This window comes from Rousettus aegyptiacus, unplaced genomic scaffold (assembly GCF_014176215.1).
Source record: "Rousettus aegyptiacus isolate mRouAeg1 unplaced genomic scaffold, mRouAeg1.p scaffold_m13_p_2, whole genome shotgun sequence".
Lineage (NCBI taxonomy): Eukaryota > Metazoa > Chordata > Mammalia > Chiroptera > Pteropodidae > Rousettus > Rousettus aegyptiacus.
This window is the reverse complement of record NW_023416295.1, coordinates 29387278-29415108: the sequence shown is the minus strand read 5'-3', so window position 1 is coordinate 29415108 and position 27831 is coordinate 29387278. Positions and strand designations below refer to the sequence as shown.

General features: G+C 35.9%; 1 protein-coding gene across 1 annotated transcript in view; it reads left to right on the top strand.

The window, feature by feature from the left end:
- The first annotated feature begins 359 nt into the window (after positions 1-359).
- Positions 360-27831, top strand: part of PLCL1 (phospholipase C like 1 (inactive)) — a 280128-nt gene continuing 252656 nt past the window's right edge. The window contains exon 1 of the mRNA XM_016131034.2: positions 360-999. Coding sequence (XP_015986520.1) covers positions 676-999 — 324 coding nt within the window. The 5' untranslated portion in view covers positions 360-675. The remainder of the gene's footprint in view (positions 1000-27831) is intronic.

The window sequence follows — 27831 nt, the reverse complement described above, 5'->3', positions numbered from 1 at the left end:
CTCTAAACTTCCTAAAATATACACGGAGCGCCGGCTGGTGCGCACTCGCGCGCGCGCTCGTACGGTCCCTCTAGTACACGAGCCCGGCGGGGCCGGCTCGCGGGCACAGAACACATTCCATTCTTCACGTTCGGGCACACCCCTCCGCTGTGAGGATTGGTCGGGCCGACCCCGCTCCGAGAGACGAGGCTCCTAAGAGGCTCAGACGCCTGCCAATCCCCACGGGCTGTCAAAACAAGTCTTCCCTCTCTGTCACAACAGAGCAGAGCGGAGCGGAGGCCGCCGCCGCCGCCGCCGCGGTACTTCCTGGGGCTGCTGCGCGGCTGTCCGCGGGCAGGTGGCGGGGGCGCCGGCCGCGGTCTCCCGGCTCCGGCTCCCCGCGGGCTGTGCGCGTCCCGGCCTCGGAGGCCGCCTAGCCAGGCGGCGGGTGCCTTTTGTTTCGCGCAGACCGGGCGTTTGCATCACATTTCGGACACCTCCCTCTCCTTTTCGCCTCTCCTTCTGCTTCCCGCTCACTCTCCTCCCCACACCCGCCACCATCCATCCCCCGGCGAACTGCGGGCCTCCTGGACTTCTCTACCCGAGCGATGCCTCCTATCCAGAAAGTTGCCGCCGCCGCCGCGGCCGCCGCCGGCGGGCAGTGAAACAAAGTCTGGCGGGGCCGCCTCCCTGTGCATGAGCACACTGGTGCCCAGCGGCTGGACTCCGCTGCCGGGCGTGCAGTCTCGCCTCGGAAAGCCTGAAACGCGCCCAGCCATGGCCGAGGGCGCGGCCGGCAGGGAGGGTCTCGCACCGCCCGACGTAGTCGGGGGCGAAGACGACCCCCGAGTGGGCTCGGATGGCGCCTCCGGGGACAGCGTGGCGGCGGCCCCTGGGGGCCGGTCGAGGGACCGTCGCAGCGGGGTCGTATTGCCGGTCGCTGCAGGGACCCCCGCAGACATCGACGCTGGCCTTTTGGAGGCGGCGCGGGCGACCCCCCGGCGCAGCAGCATCATCAAGGTAAGCGAGGCCGCGCCACCCCGAGAGCGTGGGTGTAGGAGGTGGGTAGGTCGGGGATCCCCGCGGGACTTACGGCGTCTGGAGGCATCGCAGGCTCGACATTGTTTTTTCCCACCTCCTTTATTACCAATCCTTCCTTCCTTGTCCGGAGGTTCCCAGACTCAGCTCTTGGCTATGAGAAGCAGAAGTGACTTTTTTTTTTTTTTTCTTGACAGCGGAGAGAAAGTTCCACTCTGCGTCTTTGCGTTATGATGGATGCTTTCTCTCATTTTCTCTAAAAGCTTCACTAAACCGTTGATAGAAGAAGAGGACTCAATATAAATGCAGACCCACGAAATGGTATTGCACTACTCTCCAAGAGAAAGGTTAGCTTTTCCTTCACAGTAAAGGAAATGCACAGTTTACCTTAAGGCGAAAGAAAGAAAACGCAAACCCTCTAGACTCAAGCAGTCCCGAATTTCCAAGAAGCGTGCACTTTCCGGGTAGGCAGGCAGAGTTTTCAGTGGACATTTCAGCGAAGAGCCATGTGGGAGCTAAGAGTTTCTGCGCTGCTGAAAGCGCGACCGGAACGCAATCAATCCCCAAGCCTCATCCTGGGTCCTTGCTGTTACCACCATATCCAGGGAAACCGCTTCCCAGTCCCCCAACTACCAGACGGGGTTTCTCTTTATCCATTTGGCAAGATTTTTGTAAGTCTTGCCCACCCCTTAACTCTTTCTGTCTTCCTTCCACCTGGGGCTTATGTCCTGTTTGAAATTTCATCTCTTGGATGCATGGCATCCAGGTAAGGTCTTCTGGAAGTCAGTATTCTCCCACAGGCTTTGGAAAAGAGCCTCTTAGCATAAATATGTGGGAGTAATCATGCGTATGTGATATTAAAATCGATTTTGGTAGAGCATTCAGTATGAAACTACACACACACACACACACACACACACACACACACACACACACAGAGCCAAAGATGATAGCTAAAGACAGACTTGGAACTACTTATTATTCACCTGCCATGGTGTGCTAATATTCAAAATGCTTCTTCGCGTTTAAACTTGTGTAACCGCCATATGATACTTGTTTCGTTCTAAAGCTCTAAATTGGACCTCTCATCGCCAATGTTGGTAGGTTGCACCCACAGTACATCCACCTAGTTCCAAGTATGGTTTAGACTTTTCCCTAACACTGACACATGGAAGTTTAAAACCAACAGGGAGATTTCTATAATAAAAGAAGAGTGGGTGGTAGTTGCAGATGACTTGTAGTAGTTTCTGTTATTTTGTGACTTTTAGATTATGTGAAAAGGATTATTCTATTGTGGGTGTGAATTCGAATAAAAAGGAAATGATCACTTTTTTCCTTTTAACCCACAGATCAGAAAGCATAGAAAAGAAATCACAGTTAAGAAACATACATGTTGTTCTTATTTTATATTTTTTCATTGAGGTATAATTGACATACAACATTATATTAGTTTCAGGTGTATAATGTGATTCAATATTTGTATATATTGTGAAATGATCACCACAGTAAGTCTGGTTAATATCTGTCACCTGATTCTTAGTTACAAATTTCTTTTTTTTGTGATGAGAACTTTTAAGATTTACTATCTTGGCAACTTTCAGATATATATGTAGTACAATATTAATAATAGTCACCATGCTCTACATCATATCCCTATAACTTATTTTATGACTGGAAATTTGTACCTTTTGATTCTCTTCACCCGTTTTTGCCACCTTCCTCTCCTCACTAGCAACTACCAATCTGTTCTCTGTGTCTTCTTTTTTTTTTTTTTTTTTTTTTTTAGAGTCCACATATAAATGAGATATAGTAGTTGAGGAAATATACAGTTTGGATTCTAAGATATTGATACTAAATAAGGTCCCATATGTGTGAAAAAAAAAACACTACAAGATAGTTTAAAATATACCATCATAAAAAAGCAATGGGTTCTATAGTAATGGAGTATAAGGAATATACAAATTCTTACAACTAAATTTGCAATTTTTAAATTGTACCATGTCTTGGTTTACATTCTCAGAAGGGTCTTGATGAATAATGGTGCCTCTTTTATTTTGAAGTTTCTTTTCTGGACAAAAAAAGAGGGAGGCAACAGAGTATCAACTTGATCTTTTCCTTTTTAATAGTAAAATAAGCATTTATTAAATGGCCTTGAAAATTAAAGATACTAAAAAATAAAATGAATTATTACTACTTAATGTTGGGTTTTATGGAAAAAGTAATATATACATATCATAAAAAAATCAAGTGTTGCAAAGGAGTATGAAGGGAAAATTCCCAGCCACTCCACACTCCCACTTACATAGTCCACCTCCATAGCTGTTAACACTTTCTTATGTATCCTTCCAGAAATATTCCATGCATAAATAAGCACATGTATCTATACTTATCTGTGGTGAACCACTGAAGCTTTTTATTTATATAATAATATTTGGTTAGAGTTTTACAGGCCTTATATTTTTATATTTGCTCTAAACATCTTTGATGCCAAGAAAGTTGTTTAATCATTTTGATTTGTTATTTAATCTTCAAGTATAACCTGGTGGGTCATAGGCGATGGTGGTACCTTGGGGTTTGTTTCCAGGGACCTTCAAAAGAGTCAGGTGATGGGCTCTGTTTGTTCCCCTCGCTTTCTGATATCAAAGACTTTTCTGTTGACATCTTGAATCTGCTGCCCATGGTTTGTTTGCTTTAGAGTAGTAAAAATGAAGAGTTTCTTAAAAAGTTCTAGATCATATAAGAAACACATAGCACATATTCTATATTGAGAGAAAATGCATTCTTCATGGTTTTGCCAAGAGTTCTTTTTATTTGGCATTGAAACATACACAGAAAAGGACTTTTGTACTTTTTATATAATCAAATTATTAAATGTTGTTCTGAATAGCCTTAGTACAGTAATAATTGATATTCATGATAATCTCTGAACTACTGAAAGATTGCGAATCATCAAATATTAAATTCTTTTCAGCTCAATTTCAGATATTGATTCTATTCTAATTATTTGATGCTAATTCTCTATTAACTTTAATATTAAATGAATCAGAATAGTGCATTTCTCTATCATGTCAGAAAACAGATTGTATTATATATTAATAAGAGGAATGTTTTTAGTAAATTTGCTCTAATTTATGAAAACATGTTTAGTTGAGAAAATTTCCTTCTTAGCTGATGAAAACGAAGTCAACATTTATCTTTATTATCTTTATTTATCTTTATTATTTAGAAAATCTTCTTTCTACTATAATTGTGTTTATTCCCTTATATACTCAGTCCTAAATTAAAAAAAAATTAACGTGAGAATTAAACTAGGTTGTCTTTAATTTGTCCATTTCCCCCGGTGTTTTCCCATGTGATTATTTTGACAGCATTGACACTGATAAATGTTGCATGTTTTTTGGTAAGTACCTCATTGTATACCACAGTATTGCGACAGACTCCAGCTTAATTGCTTTTTGATGACCTGTGGTTTAAAATGACAAATTAGTTACATGCAAAATTGATAATGTCTAACAATTATGTACTATTTTGCATTTCAGTATATTTCTACTTAATAAATTAGACCATTTGTCTATCTGGCACTTGATATCAAACTAATATAATTAAAATATTTAACATTTTGGATTAGAGTTTACTGTCCTATAAACTCTGTGATGTTCTGTAAACAGAAAGTAATGTAGTTTACTCGCTATACTAGATGGTGGGAACTGAGCTACACATATGTTTTTAAAACAACAGTTGATTTTTCTTCTATTATATGTCACATATTGAAGGATTTCACTTTGTCCATTTCTTTTTTTAATTTAAGTTTAGTTGGTATACAATCTTATACTGGTTATATTAGTTTCAGGTATATAACATAGTAATTTGACATTTTTATACCTCATAAATGTAATCGTCCCACTAATTCTAGTAATTATCTGTCACTGTGTAAATTTATCACAATATTATTGACTATATTCCTCTTCCCCTTTTCACCCATCCCTTTTGTCTCTGTTTCTATGAGTCTGGTTTTGTTTTGTTTGTTTGTTTGTTTTTAGATTCCACATATAAGTGAAATCATATGGTATTTGTTTTTCTCTGCCTGATTTGTTTCACGTAACATAATATCCTCTAGATTCATCTATGTTTGCAAATGGTAGGATTTCATTCTTTTTTAATGCTATGTAATATTCCATCGTGCGTGCGCGCGCGCACAAACACACACACCCCGCATCTTCTTTATCCATTTATTTATTGATAGATGCCTAGGTTGCTTCAATATTTTAGCTATTACAAAATAACACTGCAGGGAGAAGGGGTGCATATCTTTTTGAATTAGTGTTTTTGTTTTCCTTGGATAAATTCCTAAAGTGGAATTGCTGGGTCATGTGGTATATCCATTTTCGGTTTTTTGAAGAATCTACATACTATGTTCCATAGTGGCTACACCAATTTCAGTTCCACCAGCAGTGTACAAGGGTTCCCTTTTCTCCACATCCTCTCTAACACATGTTATTTGTTGACTTTTTGATGATAGCCATTCTGACTGATGTGAGGTGGTATCTCATTGTAGTTTTAATTTGCATTTCCCTGATGATTAGTGATGTTGAGCATCTTTTCTTATGTCTATTTGCCATCTGTATGTCTTCTGTGGAAAAATGTCTTTTCATGTCCTCTGCCTCTTTTTTGATGGGATTGTTTATTTATTTATTTTATTGTTGAGTTGTATGAGTTTCTTATGTATTTTGGATATCAACCCCTTATTGGAAACATCATTTATAAATATATTCTCCTATTCAGTAGGTTGCCTTTTTGTTTTGTTGAAGGTTTCCTACATTGTGCAGAAGCTTTTCAGTTCCTTTTGATTCTGTTTAAGTATGAATTCTCTAGGAGAAATTACCCCTTGGATCTCATGGACATAGGTGTGTAGGATGATTCAGAACTTGGGAATGAGGTAATGAGACCTATGCTGTAGTAGCTAAAACTAATGGCTTTGGCGTTGTTCATGTCTCGTTATTTTATATTATAGCCAGTCTCATTTTGTCATATTCATTGTGAGACTGGTTTAGTGGGTTGCTGAGTTGCAACCTCAAAGATACGACTTGGGTACCTGTTGACCCATATCAAAATTATGGCTCTCCTCAGAGGGGCAAGGGGAATTTTATTCGTATTTACTAAGTGCTGCCTACTATGAACCAAGTACTAAACCAGGAGCTTGTATACATTTTATCACTTAATCCTTACAGCAAACCCTCTAAAGTAGAGAATGGAGGCACAGAGAGCTATTGATACAATGTGGAGTCAGAATTCATAGGTGTGTCTGCTTAACTCTGAACTTCAGCTCTTACGCTGATTCTCTGATGCAGGGAGTTCACAATGCATAAGCCCTTTCTAGGTTAGAAGCAACACAAAGATATGAAAGAGTGGCAGAAGAGTCTGAATCTTGGGCCCCAAGGCTTGTAAGGTAAATGATCCTTTCTCTGCCCTGCACCTTCCCGGCCCTCCTTCCCCACTCCAAATCAGAATACTTGGAGACAGATGACTATAGAAAGGATTGCAAACTTTCTCATCTCTGGTCATTTTGTTAGGCCTGTACTATATTTTAAAAGGCAAAGCAATTTGGCAGGTATTCTAGTTATCAATATATGGCGTGCACACCTGTTATTTTACATCAGGCCCACTTCTCCCATGTCCCTGCAGATGGTTGTTTGTGAAGCGTTGTATTCTATTTTAGACCGATATACAGGGAACAAATACCTGGAGCATGGAAATATGTATTATTCTAGGGGAATGATGAAATAGGAGATCTTAAGCTGGTGCTCTGAAAGCATTTTTTTTTAGTATATGTGCTGCTGAAGTGAGCATTGAAAGCATTTTTTTTTAAAAATAGAGACAGTTATTAAGGGAAGTTAAGCATGATTGAAGAAGAACTTAACAGTTTTAGACACACTATAGGTTAAATAGGCTTCTCTAGATTGGCCTGGGAATTAATCAGCACTTACAGACTTTTTTTTTTTTTTTTTTTTTTTTGCTGGTAGACGAATGTGTTAAAAGTTCTAAATAACCAACTTACCAGTGAATTTTGGGAAAGCAACCTGGTTGCTCAATGGAGCTGGCCAGCCTTTGCTATGAGGGGTACCATGAGCATGCCCTGGTGGCTTCAGCTGGGGGTGCTCCTCCTGAGGTATGATTCAGCTGTATAAATAGCATTGAACTTCTCGGGTGGATTTGTTCTATTATTTCAGTAACTTCAGTTAGAGTGTTTACTTTCTCTCAAATTGCCATAGAAACATGATCACATTTCACCTTAGAAATGGTCATTTCTCATTTTGTGTAATTTCTTATAGCTCCTCGCTAGAGACTTAGGAATAAAATTTAAAGAGGCTTGTCATATTTTGATGAAAGATTTTAGAAGTGCCTGGTGATTAGTGTTTGCTACTACTATCAGAATTTACACTATTTGTTTTCCTCCTTGGAAAATATATTAAGATTCAGAAAGTATAAGTTAATTTCTTAGCTATCGAAGAGTTAAACAAATGTACATTGCAATTAAGACTGAGTAGTTGTTTTTCTAGTCTTTGCCTTTCTACCATAGAGAAAACAGCTAATGAACTTTTGTACAGTAAAATGTCAATTGAACACAAATGCTCAATAACACCTCCGGCTCAGTAGGGTGTTATGAAAAGACATCAGAAGACGGTCTACTTTACCTTAGGTGCTACTGAGCAAACAATCCATGGATGCTTCCAGGTAATGCTTGAGCAACTGGTCAGGCTGTAGGTCTGGAGTAACTCAAAGAAAGAATTGCAGTGGTCTTCCTTGCTTCCACAGTGACTTCTGCTTGGCTTTAATAACTGTAAACATTAAACATAATTCCAGTTTTAGGAGCAATGTCCAAACTGAGACATGTATAAGATTGTACATGAAAAAAAATCTAGCTTAAAATGACTAAACAGAGGTAAGAGGCAGGAGTAAAGTTACTTTTGAGTTTCTTTTTGAGTTACTTTTGAGATCCCAGTACTGTAAATGAACAATTCGTTATTAGGTGGGGCGAGGGGAAAATTTCATTACACTTATGATCTAAATTTATGGTAATGCCTAAATCTCAGGTAAACCTTGTTATGGTAAAACCTTTGAGTTCTACAAAATCTCGTATTTTGATGTGTTTTAATAATGTAAAAAAGGGTTATTTGTAGTTTTATCTATCTCTTATTTTATGTTATTTTTCTCTGTATCTTAGTTCATCTCTGTATCTGAGTTCCTATAATAGGCTACAATAGACGGAATTTATTGTGATTAATGAGCATACCGAAGGAATAATAACAATTAGGACCAAATGGTCAACTTCTACAACAACAACATTCTGTCTTGTTTTAAGTCTTGGCCAATGTATTGTGTATTTCAACTAACATTGGGTAGCAAAACCATGGTATGAAAACATATTAGAATATTACTTTGGATTTAAAATTGGATTTCATTGGTAATTTTATTGGTAACATTTTATGTGTACATGTTTGAGAGATATATAATCTAGTTTATTTTCAACAGTATCATTTTAAGTCACTTCACTAATAATTAATCTAGCATTACTTAGAGAAAAGTAGGATTCTACATGGTGATGTACCTTATTTATGTGATCATTATCACTCCAGGGAGAAGAAAGGCAAGTTAATTTTGAGAACAATACAATCCATCCAAAGCAAAACAAAACAACATAACAACTAAACTATTTTAGTAAGTATCCTTAGTTTCCAAAGATTTCATAATTTGTATTTATAAACTTATGGAAGTATGCAGCTATTACAGGCAAAGACACTTTTTTCCTTAACTATACAAATTTGTATTCAAAAGCTTAATTTTTTTTTTTAATAGAAAGACAATATGTCCTTTGTTAATTCTTTCAGGTTGACCTGTTCAAGGACCCTTAAAAGATGTTAATCCTATAGTAGACTAAGCACAAACAACGTGTAAAGTAGGCAAACTCATATTATTGTATGAAAAAAAGTAATGGTTAGAAATGTTATGAGATTGTATTCAGAACACCTTTTCTGTGAGGTGCTAAGGGAGATAAATGTACAAGGAAGGCAAAAAAGAGAAAGAAGAACACTTTACTGTTAGCTGGGACCAAGATTACAAGGCAGAACTCTAGAGAGCTGCACCTGATCACCTTGTTGGTGCTTTTCCCTGAGGCTCAAACCAAAGCAGGCCAAATTGGCTGTGAGCTTAAAGTCCATACCGCACATTCGAGATCTGACAGCTGAAGATGAAGGCGGGTTGCTCAGGAGCATACCTCCTAGGGCCAGAAAGTAAGGAGTCAACAGGGGGAGAGTATTTCCCCTCCACTTGCCTCAGGCTGGGTTAGGATTTGACTCAGGAAAAGCAGAGCTATGACTGAAGAGTTAAGTGCAAAATGCCCTGCTCTGCTCCTCTCCAGGGCAGACCAATTGTTGGGTTGAGGAAGGAGAGAGGAGACCATATGATGTGCACTCTGCCTTTATCTTCTTTGAAAGCGTCACCTCCATAAAACATAGCCCATTGATGTCCTTGAACTTGCAGTTTCTTAATTACTTGTGACTAATTTTTGGAGGAGGGAGTAGGGATGGGGAAGGGGGTGGGTGATGAAGTCTGTGTGCCCCCTAGAGGCTGACATGCAAGATGCAAATAAAGAATATACAATGGAATATTACTAAGTCATAAAACAATGAAATCCTACCATTTGCAATGACGCGGATGGACCTAGAGGTTATTATGCTGAGTGAAATAAGTCAGACATAGAAAGACAAATACTATATAACTTCACCTATCCGTGGAATCTAAAGAACAAAAAAGAACAAGCTAATCAAAAACAGACACAAATTCAGAGGACAATCTGGTGACTGCCAGAGGAGAGAGGGGTTGCGGGGCTGGGAGAAAGAGATGAAGTGTTAAAGAAGTACAAATTAGTTGAGAGATGGTCACGGGGATAGGGAGCATGGCATAGGGAATGTAGTCAGCAGTAATGTAATGGCTAGGTGGAGAACTGGATGGACTGATCGGGGAATCATTTCATGAACTATATAAATGTCTAATCAATATACTGTATAATAAAATTTTTAAAAATGCTTAAAAAAAGATGCAAAGACATCTTCAGCATTTGGCGAAATCTTGTTTTGAAATATTTTGCAATTATTGATTCTGGGCTATAATTAAATATTATATTTAGAAATGTTATTAATAATTAAATAGCTTTCTTTTTATGTTGAATCTAATAGATACAACACATTTATGTCTTGAAGAGTTTTTTTATTGAGAAATTTTCTTCATAATAGTAGCAAATGCTTATATAATTAGTATTATGAGTTTGGCATAATTCTAAGCACTTCATATAGATTAACTCAGTTAATAATCATGAGTTATTCATTATTATTTTTATTATTACCTTCATCTTCACAGATGGAGAGATGTTAAGTGACTTTGCTCAAGGTCACACAGGTAGTAAATGGCAGAGCCAGGAAATGGATCCAAATAATCTAGCTTTAGACTATCGGGTTTTAATCTTTATGCTATGCATCCTCTAGAATAACATTTTAGTATATGTGCTACCAAAGCAAGCACACCTCTTGAATAACATTGATTTAAACCTTAGCTATTGTGGATGAAATAGCAGACATTTTATGGTTATCTTAACAACTAAGTTTTGCTGACAAATCAAAAAGAAAAAAATGCTAAGAACAGCTTTAGGAAACTCTCTAAAGGATTATTTGAATACATTTTTTCTTAATTTTTTATGTAAATACCTTTGACTTTACATTAATATTGTATTTCACGTTCCCTTGAGAGGAGTGGAACTCTTGTTCAACATTTTTACTCTTTGAGCAGAATTAGCATCTTTACCATGAAGTAAGAATATCTGATCCACTTTGGTATAATTTACACAAGCTAAGATGGATAGTTACTTAATCACTGAACCCTAATATGATTTATAGTTGAATAGTTTTGTCTGCTAGCATCAATAAATCAATAGGGAATATCTGAAGGAAGTTGAAATTTTGTTAAATGGTAGTGGATATAATGCTGTATGACTGAGATTTTCTTCCAATTATATTTGAAGTAAGTATAGTTCCTCACACATAGGAAGGGGTCAGTCGGTATTTGTGGAATCCTATTAAACCAAAAGTCATTTTAATCATTAAATTCTCGTTTTTTTCTTGGTAAAAATTCCAAAGTCAATATGTGGGGAATTCAAGTAGATGATTGTCATGAAATTATTGTGCTGGTGGCTGCTTTATTGTGTTGAAGGTAATGAGTCCATTCTGCCGTGCAGAGATGCAGTACCATGGCCAAATGGTACCCAGAGTGTTTAAGGCACAGTCAGCTCTCTCGTTGAAACACTTGTGTATAGGCTTTAACTACCTGTCTGTGGTTATTTTAAATTATTGACAGGATATAAAACTTTGGCTTTCTCTCTCTCTCTTTTTCTATTGCAATATCTATACAGTATCTGCTTATATTCTCGTAAAGTGGATTTTTTGGGGGAAAAAATAAGGCTTTTCCCAAATATCCAAAACTCGAATGAAATATTTTCCCTAATACTTTCTCATTTTCTGTTAGTATAGGATCAAGTTGATTTTGTGAGAAATTCAGCGGGTATATGTGTGTGCGTGTGCATGCTTATGCTAGACATATTGGAAGTCAGAAGCAGCAGATGACCTTTTGATCCTCAGTTTTCTGTCCTACAGCTAGGAAAATGGTCTTTATCCAAAGACATATTCGTCATAAAAGTACCTGTGTGGGCTTGTGAGAAGTCACACTCAGAAGAGTCAGCAGTCAAGCTTGACTACAAGTTGAGATTTCTAGGGTTTGGGGAGAAGAGAAAGAGAAAGATCAAGCAAGGTGTGCTAAGGGAGAATGAAGTCAGATGTGACCATATTTATAAGTGGGCAGGGTAAATGGCTCAATAGATGTTTCTTTGCCTGGATCATTCTGCAATTAAGTTGTACATTTGGGAAGTCAATTTTTTTTTTTTTAATTTTGATTGCTTTTTGGTTTTTTTGGAGAGCCTTTTAACTAATGAATACTTTACACCTAACAGTAATTGCTGGGCAGAAAATCCTTTGAGCCTAGGGATTCCTGGGGAGGATCCAGGAAGGATTGGTCTGAGTTGATGGTGCAAATGCTCAGTATTAAGAGATAAACTTTGTCTACTTGGCTGTTTCTCTAGCTCTCACTCTAGGAAAGTCCAAGGAAATTCTTCATAGTTCCACCTTCAGCATGACAGGGTCATCAATACAGAGAAATGGCTCTGACAACCAAGACATCATAGAAGTTGGAATAATAGGATGGAGGTAGTTGTGGGTACTGGAATTAGCCATTATAGCTTAAAACAAAAGGCCCTAAGATTTCACATATTTGGGAGACCATGAACTGTTGTGTTCAGCCGCCACCCCCTGTGTTATGAGGTGGCCTTCACTACTGCTCTTGCCCACTCTTCTTCCCCAGGCTAAATAAGGGAGGACCAATGGGAGGAAGTAAACTTGGAGGGGGGTTATGGTTCCTGGAGAGAGCCTGTTTCTTCCACTTTCCTCATTGTTGATGGAAGAGCTCATGACTTTTTCTGAGGTTGAGAGAGAAGGGACTCATGTGAATCATGTGTAAAGATTAGGCAGGTAACAACAGCAGTGGCATCAAACAGTCCCCTCTCCACCAAGTCTCCCTGTAAGTTGTGACTGATGCTCATCTATTCTCTGGAAGGTACTGAGTTACTGGACCATCAGAGCCCCTGATTCCATCCTGAGTGTGAAGAAAAGGGACACTAAAATATGGCCAAGCAACTTCTGGTGCCCCATCCAAAGAGGCCATTTGGGAAGAGGGACTCTAGTAATAAAAGGCTGGGGCAGGGGCTGGGTAAGGAGTAGGAGGAAGAGGTCAGCGTCCAAGGCAGATTTCTAGCACCAACATGATGAATGTGCAGAAAGAAGGACATTGTGGAGAACAAGCGGCTCCACAGAGTCAGCCCCACAAAGAGATGCCTGCCTCACAAAGAGAACCAATGGTCTCTTCAGTGTTAACCCGAGGAATGGAGAGAACCAACCCAGTGCTGCCTATAATATCCCTATTAGACCATCCATGGGGAGACCATGTCCTCTCCTATCCCTCTTCCAGCCCAACCCTAGAAGGGAACTGCAGAAAGGAAAAGAAAGGGAGAAACGGGCTGAATAGATCTACCCTCCAGTTCGAGCCACTATTACCACTGTTCTAGCCTGCCTCACAATATGGGGAAGAAAGAGGACCTTGGATTGAACATAAGATTGAAATTTTGAAATGAATAGGACTGAGTTTTAAGAACTTGTAAGAACCCTTCCAATAACTGAAGGAAACATTATGGAATCTGAATGAGCTATTGATAAAACTGGAGTACCTAGGGGCAAAAGAGATCTGAGATGGCATAGCTGGGAGGGAGCAGTTGTGGGGAAAGTAAAATTCATATGTTTATACTCAAATAACTTGAGACTGCTTTATTATCCAAATACATTATTAGAATTGGACAGCTTAGAGATCATTCGGTAATTCTACCCCTCCATTTACTAAGCATGGCTGTTCACTATCTCTCCCATTCTTCCAGAGAGCCATTAGAGAGATCGTTTGTGATACCATGGATAGATAATGGAGGGTTCTCTTAAGGTTTCATGGTATAGAATAATAGCAGGCACTAACATAGTCAAGATCTTACATTGTTTTTCATTCTTATAACAGCCTGATAAGACATAGCTATCATTATCATTTCAACCTTACAGATGAGGAAGCTGAGGCTATGAGAGGTGGGGAAACTTGTTCGAGGTCTCACATTTATCAAGTATGTGTGTGTATGGTAGGGTGGTAAATGGGCAGGAAAGGACAGAAGTTTTCCTCTCTATTTTCTTTATCCCCGTATGCAACCCCAGCACCCCAAATTTCTAAAACCAACCAACCAAACAAACAAATAGTGATTTAAGAATAGATGGATCTGGTTGGAATGGAGCCAAGCAGAGAACAAAGTTAAGTTGCTTCAACCTTGTGTTGTTCCTCAGTAAAAGCAACCACTATTTATTGAGCTAGGTGCACATTCATCATTTCATTTAAGTTGGAAGTCAGAGAGATTTAAGAAACAACAATAGATCGGAGGTGACTATTTTGTCTCCTAGATTGGAGATTTAGGTTTCTTATGCTTTGAAACCTATGTTTTAGAAATCTTAAATGCTAGTTTCCTATTGCTGCTGTAACAACTTACCACAAACTTAATGTCTTCAAACAGCACAAATTTATTGTCTTACAGTTCTAGAAGTCTGAGATTTGAAATGTAATTTCACTGAGCTAAAATCAAGGTTTAGGAAGGGCTGTGCTCCTTTTTGGAGGTTCTAGGGGAAAATCCATTCTCTTGCCCATTTTAGATTCTGGAAACTGCCTACATATTTTTGAGTCAAGGCACCTTCCACCTTCGATGCCACCAATGGCTGGTGAAGTTTTTCTCATATTAACCCACCTTAACTTTCATTTTCTCCCTTGCCCAATTTTAACTTTTCTGTCTTTTTCTTCCATATTTAAAGATTCTTGTGATTACATGGGGCTCACCCAGATCCAAGAGAATCTTCCTATTTTAAAGTCAGTTGATTAGCAGTCTTAATTCTATCTGTTATCTTGATTCTTCTTTTCCGCGGAACCTAATATATTCACGGATTCTGGGGAATAGGACATGAAAATCTTTGAGGGCCATTATTCTATTACATTCATTGTTGTAGATTTTTTTTCCAATTATAGATGTATTTTATTAGATTTTTAAAATGAAAATTAATTTGTTAGCAAACATAAAAAGTCCACTGGGTTAAGATTTAAGATTCTGATAGTAGTTTTAAAGTAAAACAAGTACTTCTGGATTTTAAGAACATTTTATTTCTAACTGTATCTGGAGTTTTACATGGTATGCCTTTTATACTTTAGAAGAAAATTGAACTTAAGGAACCTAGAGTTTAACTCTTACTAGTTGAATCCACTTATTTACAGATTTGGAAACTGAAAGTTTACTGACTTCCACAGATCATTAACCAAACTGGTGGAGAACTGGTACAAACATCTTCCAACTTTATATGAACTCATAAGATTTAAAAAGGAGGGATTCATATTTCTGGATTTTATTGTTAATATGTCCTTCACAAGAACTGAAGGACAATTTTCACAACATTCTTGTGAACTTGATTTGACTCTGAGTAGAATGTAGCTCTGAAAAGTCTGGGAAAATTGATTTGGCTGATCTCTGTATTTGGGCAAATGTTCACTTCTATCCTCACTGTTAAAAGTTTAAAACTTCTTAGATCATAATTGGAGAATAGGGATTATATTCCAGACAGAGAAAGATTTCTGTGATTAAAAGTATAGGCAGTTTTGTTTAATGTCTTTATTTTATTTTATTTTATTTTATTTTATTTTATTTTATTTTATTTTATTTTTTAATTTATTTTCCTTAAGAGACATTTTAATGAATCCTGATAGTATGTAAAATCAACTATTTATTTTACCCTCTGGAATGTCTCATTACAAGAGTCATATTGGAGAAGCTACACATGACACTCATCCATACACAAAACACACACTTAACCTTGTCCTTGGGTCCTTACTGTGTTCCTGTATATATTCCTTGTAAGGGAGTTTCCAGCCTGTATGGCAATGTAAGATGTTAAAATAAGAATAAAGCCCACAACACCTAGGAAGACCAGGTGCTATAGACATAAAAAATAAAAAATAAGGGATTGTAAACTGACAAGTTCCTTGAAATCCGTGAGGTCAACCAAGGGTTGCCTCTCCTAAAAAAATAAGTAGATAAAAATAAGAATAAAGCTCACGGGTTCCTCAGTGCAGCATATAAATTATTCTATTCAAGCAAGCATACATTATAGAGAACCAATTGCTATCTAGTTTCATGGATAATAAGAGCAGATTATGGAATGTTTTCCATTGTGTAAATCCTGTTAAAAGCCAAAGTAAAAAACCAGTTTCCACTAACATTAGGATCAGCCAACATTGGGATTAGGTTTAGTGGCATTAAATAAGACTTTAAAAGTTGGAATCATAATTTAAAAAATTCTCGGATCTAGATATAAAATATTTATTTATAGAAAATGTGAAAACTCTGCACAGGATATTTTTGTTGTTCTGTACTACTTCAAGCAAAGTCTGGAGAAAACCAAACTGTAACAATTTCCTTAACAACTAGGCCTGATATCTTATTTATTTTTTAAAAATTTGATCTTTTTACAAGGTACAAAAACATTGCTCTGAGGCTTCTTGTGGACATAAAAGCTTAACTTTGTGTTTATCTGATTATGTCTTAAATCTTTCTGACTCTTATTCATGGTTTCAATTTTGATTTTTAGTTTTTACAGTTGAAAATGGCTTGAGTGTTTTAAAGATCAAGAAGATGGCTAAGTAGACTATTTGTCTTATTTCTATAAGGATCTTAGTGCTTTTATCCTCAAGGGACTCCTTTGTAGTTTTCTTCAAGTACTCTTGAAGATAGATTACTCTTCTTGATAGAAATTTTCTTTTGTCATTTGGGTCCCTTCCTTAATAACTATTCTGTTTGTAACTTTCAGAAATATAAATTAAGGACTTCCATTGGTGGTGGTACACAGCTCTTGAAAGTATTGTCTGCTTTAGATCGTTAACTTAATCTACCTCAGAATTTAAATTTCACTAGGGAGCCAATTCCATTTTCAGGCTGCTTTTGTTTTGTGAAAACATTCTTATGTTGAGCCGAAATTAAATTCTTCTCAGATGTATTTCCTGGTCAGTCTGATTTCTATCTCAGGAGCCAGAAAGAGTAAGTTTAAGTACTCCTGTGACAAATTTTGACATATTCGAAGGGAGTTATATGGATGTCTCTTCCCACACTCCCACCACAATAACAACTCCTGACATTTATTGAGTGCTCATGTTCCAGACACTATTCTAAGCACTTTACAGGTATTAACTCATATAATTCTCACTAGGCTCATGAAGTAGGGATTGTCTACTCAATTTCATAGATACAGAAATTGAGGCACAGAGAGGTAAAATAACTTTGCCCAAATTCACATAGCAAGTAAGTGGCATATTTTGATTTGTCAACGTTTCATTTCAAATGTTATTTCTAGACCACTACACTGGTTGTTATGCTAAATGCACTGTGGTCCACTATAGCAGACTATTTTACTTCCCTTATTCTGGATGCCTTATTTCTATGAATGTAACCATCAGGGAAATAGTCCTCCTGGGGGCAAAAACCCATATGTTTCATTGATAGCAGTTCTTTGTGTTGCAGAGGCTGTGCTCCTAACTTGAAGAGGATTTGATGGGCTGACTGAAGGCAGGCTTGATACGGCAGCAGTATTTAGTTTAACAATATGTAAAACCATTGTACTTTTCTTAAATAGAGAAGTAATTGGTAAAAAAAAAAAAGTAGTTAAAAATGAGACAATGGAGATAAATTAAGGATTAAGAGAATGGCTAGAAGTTTCTATAAGTAGGGTCCAGTAGGTAATATAGTACTGCCATTCAAGGGGTATGCCCTAGAATTGAAATCCCGATTCTCTATTTATTAACTACGTGACATCAGACAGGTTACTTAATCTCTGTCAGGACTTTTCAGAGGTATAAAGGAATCAATAAGTAAAAATAATTCTTAAGATTTTGGTCCTGGAGAGCTTTGAATAGAGTGGTATCTTTGAGTCACGGAATAAAACCTTCTTCTGGCTGCTGTGTATAACCTGGGTGGGGTTGGAGTGGTCACTTTTCTAAAGCGATGGAGACTCAGTGTTTCTGCTCACAATCTTTAAAGTTGTAGAAGTTGGTCACCACTGTGTTTTCTCTGATTTCTTGCAGCATTACGAGGGAAAATGCAGAGAATTTTGGTGGATATAGTAGCTATTAGAAAAAACAAAACTTCCTATTTCTACCAAAAAAGTTCTATAAACTAACCAGCAGTGTTTGTAATTGTTATTCTCTTTGTTCCTTCTCGACAAACAATTGTACAGTTTTTGCTAGAGAGTCAAGTTTGTGCAAAGATGGTTTTCAGCTTCCTCAGATTCTAGAGTAAAAGAATGAATTGTATATGAATTTAATGGTGCTCCATTTAGTTCAGCAAATGATTTTTAAATGCTGCATTTGATACAGTGCTGTGTGCTTGGCTTTGATCATTCTCTTGTCTAAAATATTATCTTAATGAATAGTACATAATTGGGTTCTTTTTCTGTTCCAAGTTGATTAAAATTTTAGAAAAAGCCTCAAAAACCCTCACCTTGACACTAACTTAGCCTAAGGGACACCTAAAACTCTGTAAGGACATCTATTAGAAATAGCTTCCTCATTAATTTAGCTGAACTAATTTCACCTTACAATTCAACTAATCTTTTTTTTTTTTTTTTTTCTTATTGAACAAAAGATTTCTCAAAGCTAATTACTTCAGACTTCTTTTTTTTCCTTCCTGGAATTAGGCTTATTTTGAGAAAGTTTGTGAATAGATACACAATGTGAATGAAAACTTGACTAAGTATTAAAAAAGTCACATCTGACTCAGACTCAGATTTTCTTCATATTCAAGTTTCTGTTTTCCTTGTTAGATTGTAAATTCCTTAAAAGCAAGAACTCTTTCAAACTGTCCGGTTTGTAGCACTCAGAAGGAACCACAAAAAGAGAGAGTACAATACTCTGTAAAGATGGGGGCCTTAAATAAATAACGACCAATCTTAAAATTAAGGAAAGGAGTGAACCATTACTGGCAGCCACTACTCAACTTATTACGGGTAATACTATGGTTAAGGGACAATGCTGTCTATTTTTTTCTGCATCCTTTTTGACCAAGGCTTCTGAGAATCCAAGGACCCTCCTTCTTGTCTTCTGGCTTAGGTGTTGTCACCTGCCAGGTTCTTATGGATTAGATGCAAGCCAATGAGTGGAAGAGGATATAAAGGAAGTAACGTTTTCTGCCTCTTTCTAAAGGAGATTTCATTAGATTTAAAACTAGCTTTCTTAATGGAATATTACTCAGCCATAAGAAGAGATGAAATACTGCCATTTGTGACAACATAGATGGACCTCGAGATAATTATGCTAAGTGAAATAAGCCAGATAGAAAAAGTTGAAAATCACATGATATCACTTATCTGTGGGGTATAAACCTAAAAGCAACAAATGAACAGGACAAACAAACAGAGACTCATGGACATAGACAATAGACTAGTGGTTACCAGAGAGTAGAGGGTAGGGGAGGAGGGAGAAAGTAGATGGGGTAAAGGGAGTCAAATATGTCGTGACAGGAAGAAATCTAACTATGGGAGGTGAACACACAATATAAATGTATATGCCTTACCGTTGAAATATACAACTGAAACTTATTGGATTTTGTTAACCAATGTCACCGTGAAAACAAACAAAAAACCCCAACATAGCTTTCTTTATTATTATTGTTTTCAGTACAATTGTTAAAAATTGAGATATAATTGACATGTCACCTATTAGTTTCAGGTGTACAACATAATGATTCTATATTTGTATATATCATGAAATAATCATCACAAAAAGTTTAGTTAATATCCATCACCACACAGTTAGAAATTTTTTTTCTCATGATGAGAACTTTTAAGATACACTCTTTTAGCAACTTTCAAATATACACTATGGCATTATTAACTATGGTCACCATGCTGTATATTACATCCCCAGAATTTATTTGTTTTATAACTGGAAGTTTGTATCTTTTAATTACCTTCACCCATTTTTCTCACCCCTCCCAATCCCAGCAACCATCAATTAAAAGAATATATATATATATATATTTATATATATATATATATAAATGGAATCTAAATATATATATATATTTAGATTCCACATATAAGTGAGGTTATGCAATATTTATCTTTCTCTGTCCAACTTATCTCATTTAGCATAATGCTTTCGAGGTCCATCCATGTTTTTGCAAATGGCAAGATTTCCTTTTTTTATGGCTGAATAATATTCTTACATATATAAGTGTACATATACATATCACATTTTCTTTATCCACTCATTTATTCATGGACACTTAGATTGTTTCCATGACTTGGCTACTATAGATGATGATGCAGTGAACATGGAGGTGAAAATATCTTTTTGAGTTAGTATTTTTATTTCCTTAGGATAAATACTCAGAAGTAGAATCATTGGAGCCACAGCTTTCTTATTAAGGCACCCTGAAAAAATGGAAATTTTGGCTGGAATCCTTGTGAAAACAATCATAGATTCAATCTGACATGTTGTAATAAGACATTGGGCCCAATTTTAGCACTAGAGTAAACTTAATTGAGGAGCCAGTGTTCCTAGAAGTTTAGTCTATAAGCCCCTTTAGTAGAACATATAGGCAATATTCTCTAAGTTTATCAGCTATAACCTTGATTTCAACAAGGAAATAAGTTAGAAACTATGCTATTAACAGTGGGAAATCACAGTGTCCTTTGTATAGTCTTTATTAGTCTTATCTCTCCAACTCTGAAGAGAGGGAACACATTTTAGACTTTTCTCTTGTTCTCTAGAGACCTATTAAATGTTAGGCACATACTTGGTTTACTTCTCTCTTCAAGATGAATCAAGATGACTATTTTTTTCCATATTTGTGAAAGGGTCATTGACCTGAGTTAAGGTAGTCTACCATTGCTAGATTCATTTTACTTAATAAAAACTTATATCTTTAGGAGACGGCTTGAGCAGGGAAGAGGACAGACTTGAGAATAAAATCTGGGATTCTGGAATCTCAGCTTTGCTATTCACTGTGTGATTATGAGCAAATTTAAAAATTTTTATGAGCCTCAGTTTCTTCATTGGTAAAATGGGAGTTATGACTTCTGTCCTGCAAGTTTACCATGAGGCCTGTAGGTTAGCAATATAATATGTCTATATAGATATACTTAAGGTATATTTTAGGTTGTATACCTAAAAAAGAGAGGACCTGACAACCCATTCAACTAGCAGTTCTTCCAATAAAAATACTGCCCATTGGATAGTAATAGCAAGTCTATAATTCTACAAAAATGTTTACGACACAGTTTAAATACCTTCCCAGCAGCTGTGGTTGCTATTTTCCTTCTGAGTGACTTTTTCCTCAACCTCACCATGGCAGTTCTGTTGGCTGCTACCACCATCTCATAATCAAACCATGTATGATTCATTTACTCAGTCAGATTATCATTCTGCTATCTTAAGATGCCTTGTATACAATTACTTATATTAATGTGTGTGAATATGATCCATGTCTGTCATTTGAGCCCTGTCATCTACCTACACCTTGTTCTGTGAGATCCAACTAAAAGGAATGTTAACTCTTTAGGTAATTACATATAAAGGAATTTCTTAATTATGACAAATTTTTACTCTTTCATTCAAATATTGAAAATTGTGTTCATATATAATAGTACATATGTGAGGGTAGGCAAGGATGTAGGCCTTGTGTCTCATTATTCCATGTTTTGTATTATTAAATCTTTAAATATATGTTTAATATCTCTGCTGTGGCGCCAAGGCCATTGAAATTGGACTTACTAACAGCCTTTTTGGCAATGCTCGTTAATTTTTTTTCACACTATAATACATTTGGCAAAGTTACTTTTAATGATTGACTCACTCATTTGTCTGTTCATTGAGGCTTCTGTTATTTGTAACAAGATTATACTTTGTAGCATAGAAATTCAAAGGTGAAGGAGATATTCTTTATATCCAATGTATTAAAACTACAATCACAGATTTTAAAAAAAGTGCTGTGAAAAAGATACAGATCTGATCTTTGAGCTAAGTGCTTCAAAATGTTTATTGAGTGAATGAATGTATCCGGACCTATATACCTCTTTCTGGATAGTGCCACATCTCCAGATTTTCCCTTCTCTGTGTTTCCAGTATCATGAAGAGCACCATCATCCCCCCTATTGCCATTGCTAGCAATCCAGACGTCATCTTCATCTTTGGCTCCTTCTCTCTTCCATCACATCCAGTCTATTACCATTTTCTTTTGGTTCTACCTCCTGAATAGTTCTCACAGCTATTCTAGCTCAGGCTGCTTCCACGCTTGCCTTCTATCGCCACAGCATCTTCCTAGCTGGCGTTCTGCTTTCAACTCCCTTCTTTCCCCCAATTCATTCTCCAAAATAGTAGCTAAAGTCATTTCTAAAAGGCAATTCTAAGTGTATTATTTTCCTACTTAAAACTTTTTGATGACTTCCCACTGCCCTAGGAATAAAGTGCAGATCCCTTCACATGGCTTAGGGGAACCAGTACAGAGTAGACCCTGCTTATCTTTCCAACTCCATCTTCTACCACTGCCCACCTCTCACATTCCATTTTATGGGGTGATACTATATGTGAATCATAGTGCCCTGCTCAGTATATGTTAGATATTCTTATTATTCTTGATGTGCCTTCTCATAAAGTGGCATAGCTGGAAAAAAATGTTTTTAAGAGGATTAAGCAAATGGAAGGTAGTGAAGTTGAGGGTTGACAAGAAGATATAATAAAATAATCTAGGTGCTGGCAACTGAATGGATAATTGATACTATGATAGAGATTAAGAAATTATTAAATGTATCAAACTTTTGAAAAACATTTTTTGGGGGGTTGATTTTGGAAAATAGTTCAATGTAGCATACAAAAAAGGATCATAAATTTATTGTTTCCTGAGATTATGATCTAGTTTAGAAAAGTCGCCAGATATTTGCTTTTTAAGATTTACATTGTGTTTTAGTCTCCCAAATGGTCGTGGTGCTGTTGCTAAGTGTTTAGTTGGCTACAGAATTTCCTTAAATTGTGATTTTTAATCAATGGAATATGATGACTCACAAGGAATGTGACTGTTTTCTGTTTTAGCTCACTGATCTATATCTTTACGTGATCAAAATCTGTATTTCTATTACTCTACCATTAACAAATGTGTTTGTGTATAAGGGAGGAAATAAAATTTAAGTTAGCTAACATTTTCTGTCTAGCATGACAAATATTCTATCAACTTGAAGCTGAATAATTTAATCAAAGTTTTCATGCTTTAGAGATGAAGAGAGAAAAGTTTGTCATGACTATATTTCTATAGTATTGTTATAATTTGGGTGGGAAGATCCACTTTAATTGGCTTGGAGTTAGTAGATCTTTTGAAAATATTGGTATTTCGGTGATGTTGGTTTATTTGATGAAACTTTTTGTAAGAGATTGGTTGGTTTATCTGATGACTGTTGTCAAATATTGTTGAAATGGTATAACTACTGTATAAAGGATTTTCTTATATTGTTGAGATGTTTGGATGATCAAAATTACCTTTGAGTTTAAAAGTAAGGAAACTGACAGTAAAAATGCCCAAAACATTTTATTTAATGCCTTTGAAATTTTAAATTGGATACAGTTTTCATTTTTTGTTAAGTCAATATATATGTTTGAGTGAAATTGTTATCCAACAGGATTTAAAAATTCTTATATTAGGATAATTAAGATTTAAGTATCAAATATGAATTCTGGAAAAACAGTCAGTAATGATAATTTGGAAATTTAGAACAAATCTGTTAAAACTTCTTACAGCTTTGCCATATTGAGAACCTTTGAAAAGTATCCACATAGTGATGTGAAATGCACTTGTATGGGCAGGAAATTGATTGCTGTGATTAATTTTAGAATTGTGTGTGTGTACATATATGTATATATATTCATAATTGAATATTCTCATCACTGCCATTTGGGTAAAGACAAATACTAAAAGCTGTTATGCTTCCTTAAGAAGCATATTAAGAACAGAATGTCTTTAACTGTCCTAAAAGAATTCTACAAATGGTTACCACTTTCAATAGTTAGGAATCCTTTATTGAATCTATTAGTTCTTTTCATGGGCACCAGCTGATTGTGTAATTACATGCCATATAGCATAAAGCATGATTTATGATGCTATTGTTACAGGGTGCTTACAATATAGAAAAATGAAAAAGAGAAAGTATAGTTAATAGCAGAAGTACTGTAGGTAGGTTTGTCAGACAAAATACAGAAGCCCAGTTAAATTTACATTTCAGATAAAAAACACCTAACTTTTCAGTATAAGTATATCCTATGCAAAATTTTTTTATTGCGTATCTGAAATTAAAGTATAACTAGATATCCTGTATTTTTATTCATTAAAAACTGGCAACCCTAGCTGTAGGTAATTAGCTAAAATACAGATAACAGTAAAGAAACAGATTTTTTTTTTTTTCTGATGGAACAGAATTTTTCTTTAAAATTACTCCAGAATCAAATAAAGAATATCTTGGTCACTCAGCTGGTAAGTCATTCTGGAGTTCTGATGTAAACCCAGGAAGTTAAAAAAAAATTAAATCCAGGAAGTTAGCCTCAACAGCCATGCTGTATCACTACCTCTCATCTACTGGTGTTTGTGTTAGTGATATTAAAAATAATTCTGATAGTCCACATTATTTCATCCTGTATTATATTGAAGTTTTACATCATCAAAGTCATTAAACTACATCTTTAGTTTACATTAATAAAATGACTTAATTAATAAATTGTGTTTTTTCTTTTCTAAAGTTAAGTATTTTTGACGAGAGAATTTTCAGAAAACATGTAGATTTTTGCTGTCCTATTTTTAAGTGGTGTTCATTAGTTTAACCAAATGTGTTTGTTTGCTATATGATTAATGGTGCTTTGCTTTTAATTTTCTTGTTAAGACTGAATTACTGTGTTTGTACCATGCAACTAGGAGGAAACCATGATTTGGAACTACACAATGCTCTGCTTTTTCTTTTAGCTTGGCTGGCTTGTTTCCTCTGCTGTAGCCATCAATCATCCAGTGCTCTTTCCATGCAATAGGACACATTTTTTTCCTCATGAGTGACAGTGGTTGCCTTTTATGACTTAGCCCTCATTAATAATTAGGCAGGTACCACATATGAGATCTTGCAATAATTCATGATATGCATTTGTTCATTTACAAACATAAATGCATACAATCTAACTGCCACCAAAGACTTGAAACAGGAACCTCTTAAATACAAAGATGAAAACAGTAGAAATTGTTAGTTAAAAATAAGCTCTTGAGAATAGTTGTATTGACTTAGCATGCTTTTCATTTTTTAACATCTTTTTTGCTCTAATGGAACCTTTCCTCAAAAACATCTAATAGTAATAAGCAATTTAGAATATTTAAAAGGAAAGGAGACACTGATTAAATGTTAGAAAAACAGACCAGGAACTATTTATAATTATGATAAGGGCTTATTTACTAATCAGTTAATTTAATTAAATATATTGATATTGTACGATAGCGATAAATAGACTAATGTCTTTCAAAGTTTTTTTCTCTTAGTTTGCATTTTATATTTTAAAAATAAACCCTGTGAAAGAATCTAATGAGACTCTAATGAGCCATATAAAAAGTATCAATTGCAGTGGCACAGCATCTATATTTAAAAACATTTAGCATTATTTCAGTTTGCAACTTCAGATTATCTTGAAATTTCCCACTATGACAATCAGATAATCGAAACATGATTTTAAAGTCTTCTGAGCTCTGTACTATTTTAATAAAATTATAGATTTGTAGGAAATGACAGAATGGGTATGATGTTCAATGCTGTTTTTTTTTTTTTTTTACTGTGGTAAAATATACATAACATTCATTATTCTAACCATTTTTAATGTACAGTTTAATGTCATTAAGTACATTCACATTATTATGCAACCATCACCACTATCAATCTCCAGAACTTTTTCATTATCCTAAACTGAAACTCTTTACCTGTTAAATAATAACTCCTTGTTCCCTTCTCCCCTCAGCCCCTGGCAACCACCATTCTACTTTCTGTCCCTGTGAATTCGTATAGGCCATTTTTAATAGTGCTAAATACTGATACCCACTATTAAAAGGAATGACAAGAGAAGATGAGAAAAATCTGGGACTAGGGTCAAATCTTTCCTGACATTTTTTTAGTTTGTAATCTGGATCAAATTGTCTGACTTCTCTGAGCACCAGTTTCCTAACCTCTTAAATGAAACTCGTAATTTATTGTGCTGTTGGAAGGATGAGATAATGTATGTAAAGCATCTGGCTCATAATAGGTATTCAATAAATAATATTATAGGTATAAAATGTTCTTGAAATATTAACTTATTTTTACAGGTAGACAAGTTTTAAATGACTTCTGCAGGAGCCAGAAAAAAATAGTTTAATATTAGGGCATTGTAAATTCAAATCTACCTATTCCTCAGATGGTTTATAATGTTACAAATGAATGACATTTTTTTTTAACCTTAGAAAGTAGAAATAGCAAATGTGATTGCATTTTACAGAAATAAAATTTTTAGCTACTGCCTGTAAAAACTTAGTGATTTAACTCATGAATTTCATTTGTGATCAATTTTTAAGAAAATTGTTTGCTGTTTTTTCTATTCAGATGATCCTGTTTGTAAACAACCCATGTTCTTTTGTCCAGTTCACTATTTGTCACTTCCATATTAGATCATTTAGAGGAAATAAAAAGAGGTTTAGCATAGGTGGCCAAAATTTTGGTAACACTGTTAAGGATTTATAAAACAGGAGTGTTGTTAAACCACTCAAATAACCATGTTGTGCAAATTTAGTCAAATTCTATATTGTTAAGTTACGTATTTAACAATTTTGATTTATCCATTGACAAATATTTATTGAATGGTTCCTTATTGTAATGTATTAGGAATTTTATAGAAGTCTAAATTATGGTCTCTTCCCTCAGAGTTTACAATTCCCTTAGAAAGGGAGACCACCTGTGCATTAAAGTTTAAAGTTGTTGTTCAGTAGGTTCAAGGGCGTGAGTTTTGAGAGGAAACAGGCAGTGTAAGCTGTAGTCATGTTGTATCAGGTGAAGGTGGGATATCCTAATTTAAAAGAGGTCCTGGGCCTCAGAAAAAAAGTTACATAAAGGGTTTTATATACACCAATGAAAAAAAAGGCAGACTATTGGCACAGTTTGTAAATCTTACTCTCTAAACAGTGAGTATATTTGAAATGTTTGACAAAATGATTATATTTAACAATAGTTTTCAGTTTTTACCTTTCTCTCTGGTCTCTACTTGCTTAGGAAATTTTTCAGAATCATTGACTTTTTAAAGATAAAAGGATATGTGTTTGAAGGGCATCAGGGATATTTTAGGATTGCACCTCAAGCTCAGTCCACTTTAGGCCACACATTTCAATGCTTCCTCCAGAAAGATGGACACCACAGATCCAATTTGGTTGCATTAATGTTGGGAATTGAAGGACAAGAAATGGAGAGCAAACATTGAATAGGGTAGATGGAAAGGCTTCCAGTTACATCCATTGAATCAACTAAGTCTGTGGAGAGTTTCAGTATACAAAGTTAGGGGATAACATTATTATTAAAAATAGGATGCCTGGGAAAATTTTGAGGACATTATTCCAAAAGCTGTCAGTCCTTAATTATCATAGGAATCATTTGGTCCATATTGAAATGGAAGAAAACATGCATCCTAATCAGAATACAATTTAGTGTTACCAGGGAGGGAACACAGTAGCAATATTTCTGTTTGAAAATGAGGACTCCTTCTTCTAATTACATTTTTCACAGGTTGTTATAATCTGTGATTTTTTTTCAAAGAACAAAAAGTAAATTGAATTCAGCCATGCATGTAATAATTCTTGTATTCTCAAATTTGTATGTGATGCATAAGTTTTCTTTCCTCAGAGTTAAAATTGGCAGGCAGAGTTAAAGATAAAAATACCTATACCTAGTATCAAAACTGGTCTTGAATGAGGTAGCTTGTTTCTGAAAAAGCCCAAACCAAAGACTGTGTTTGTTA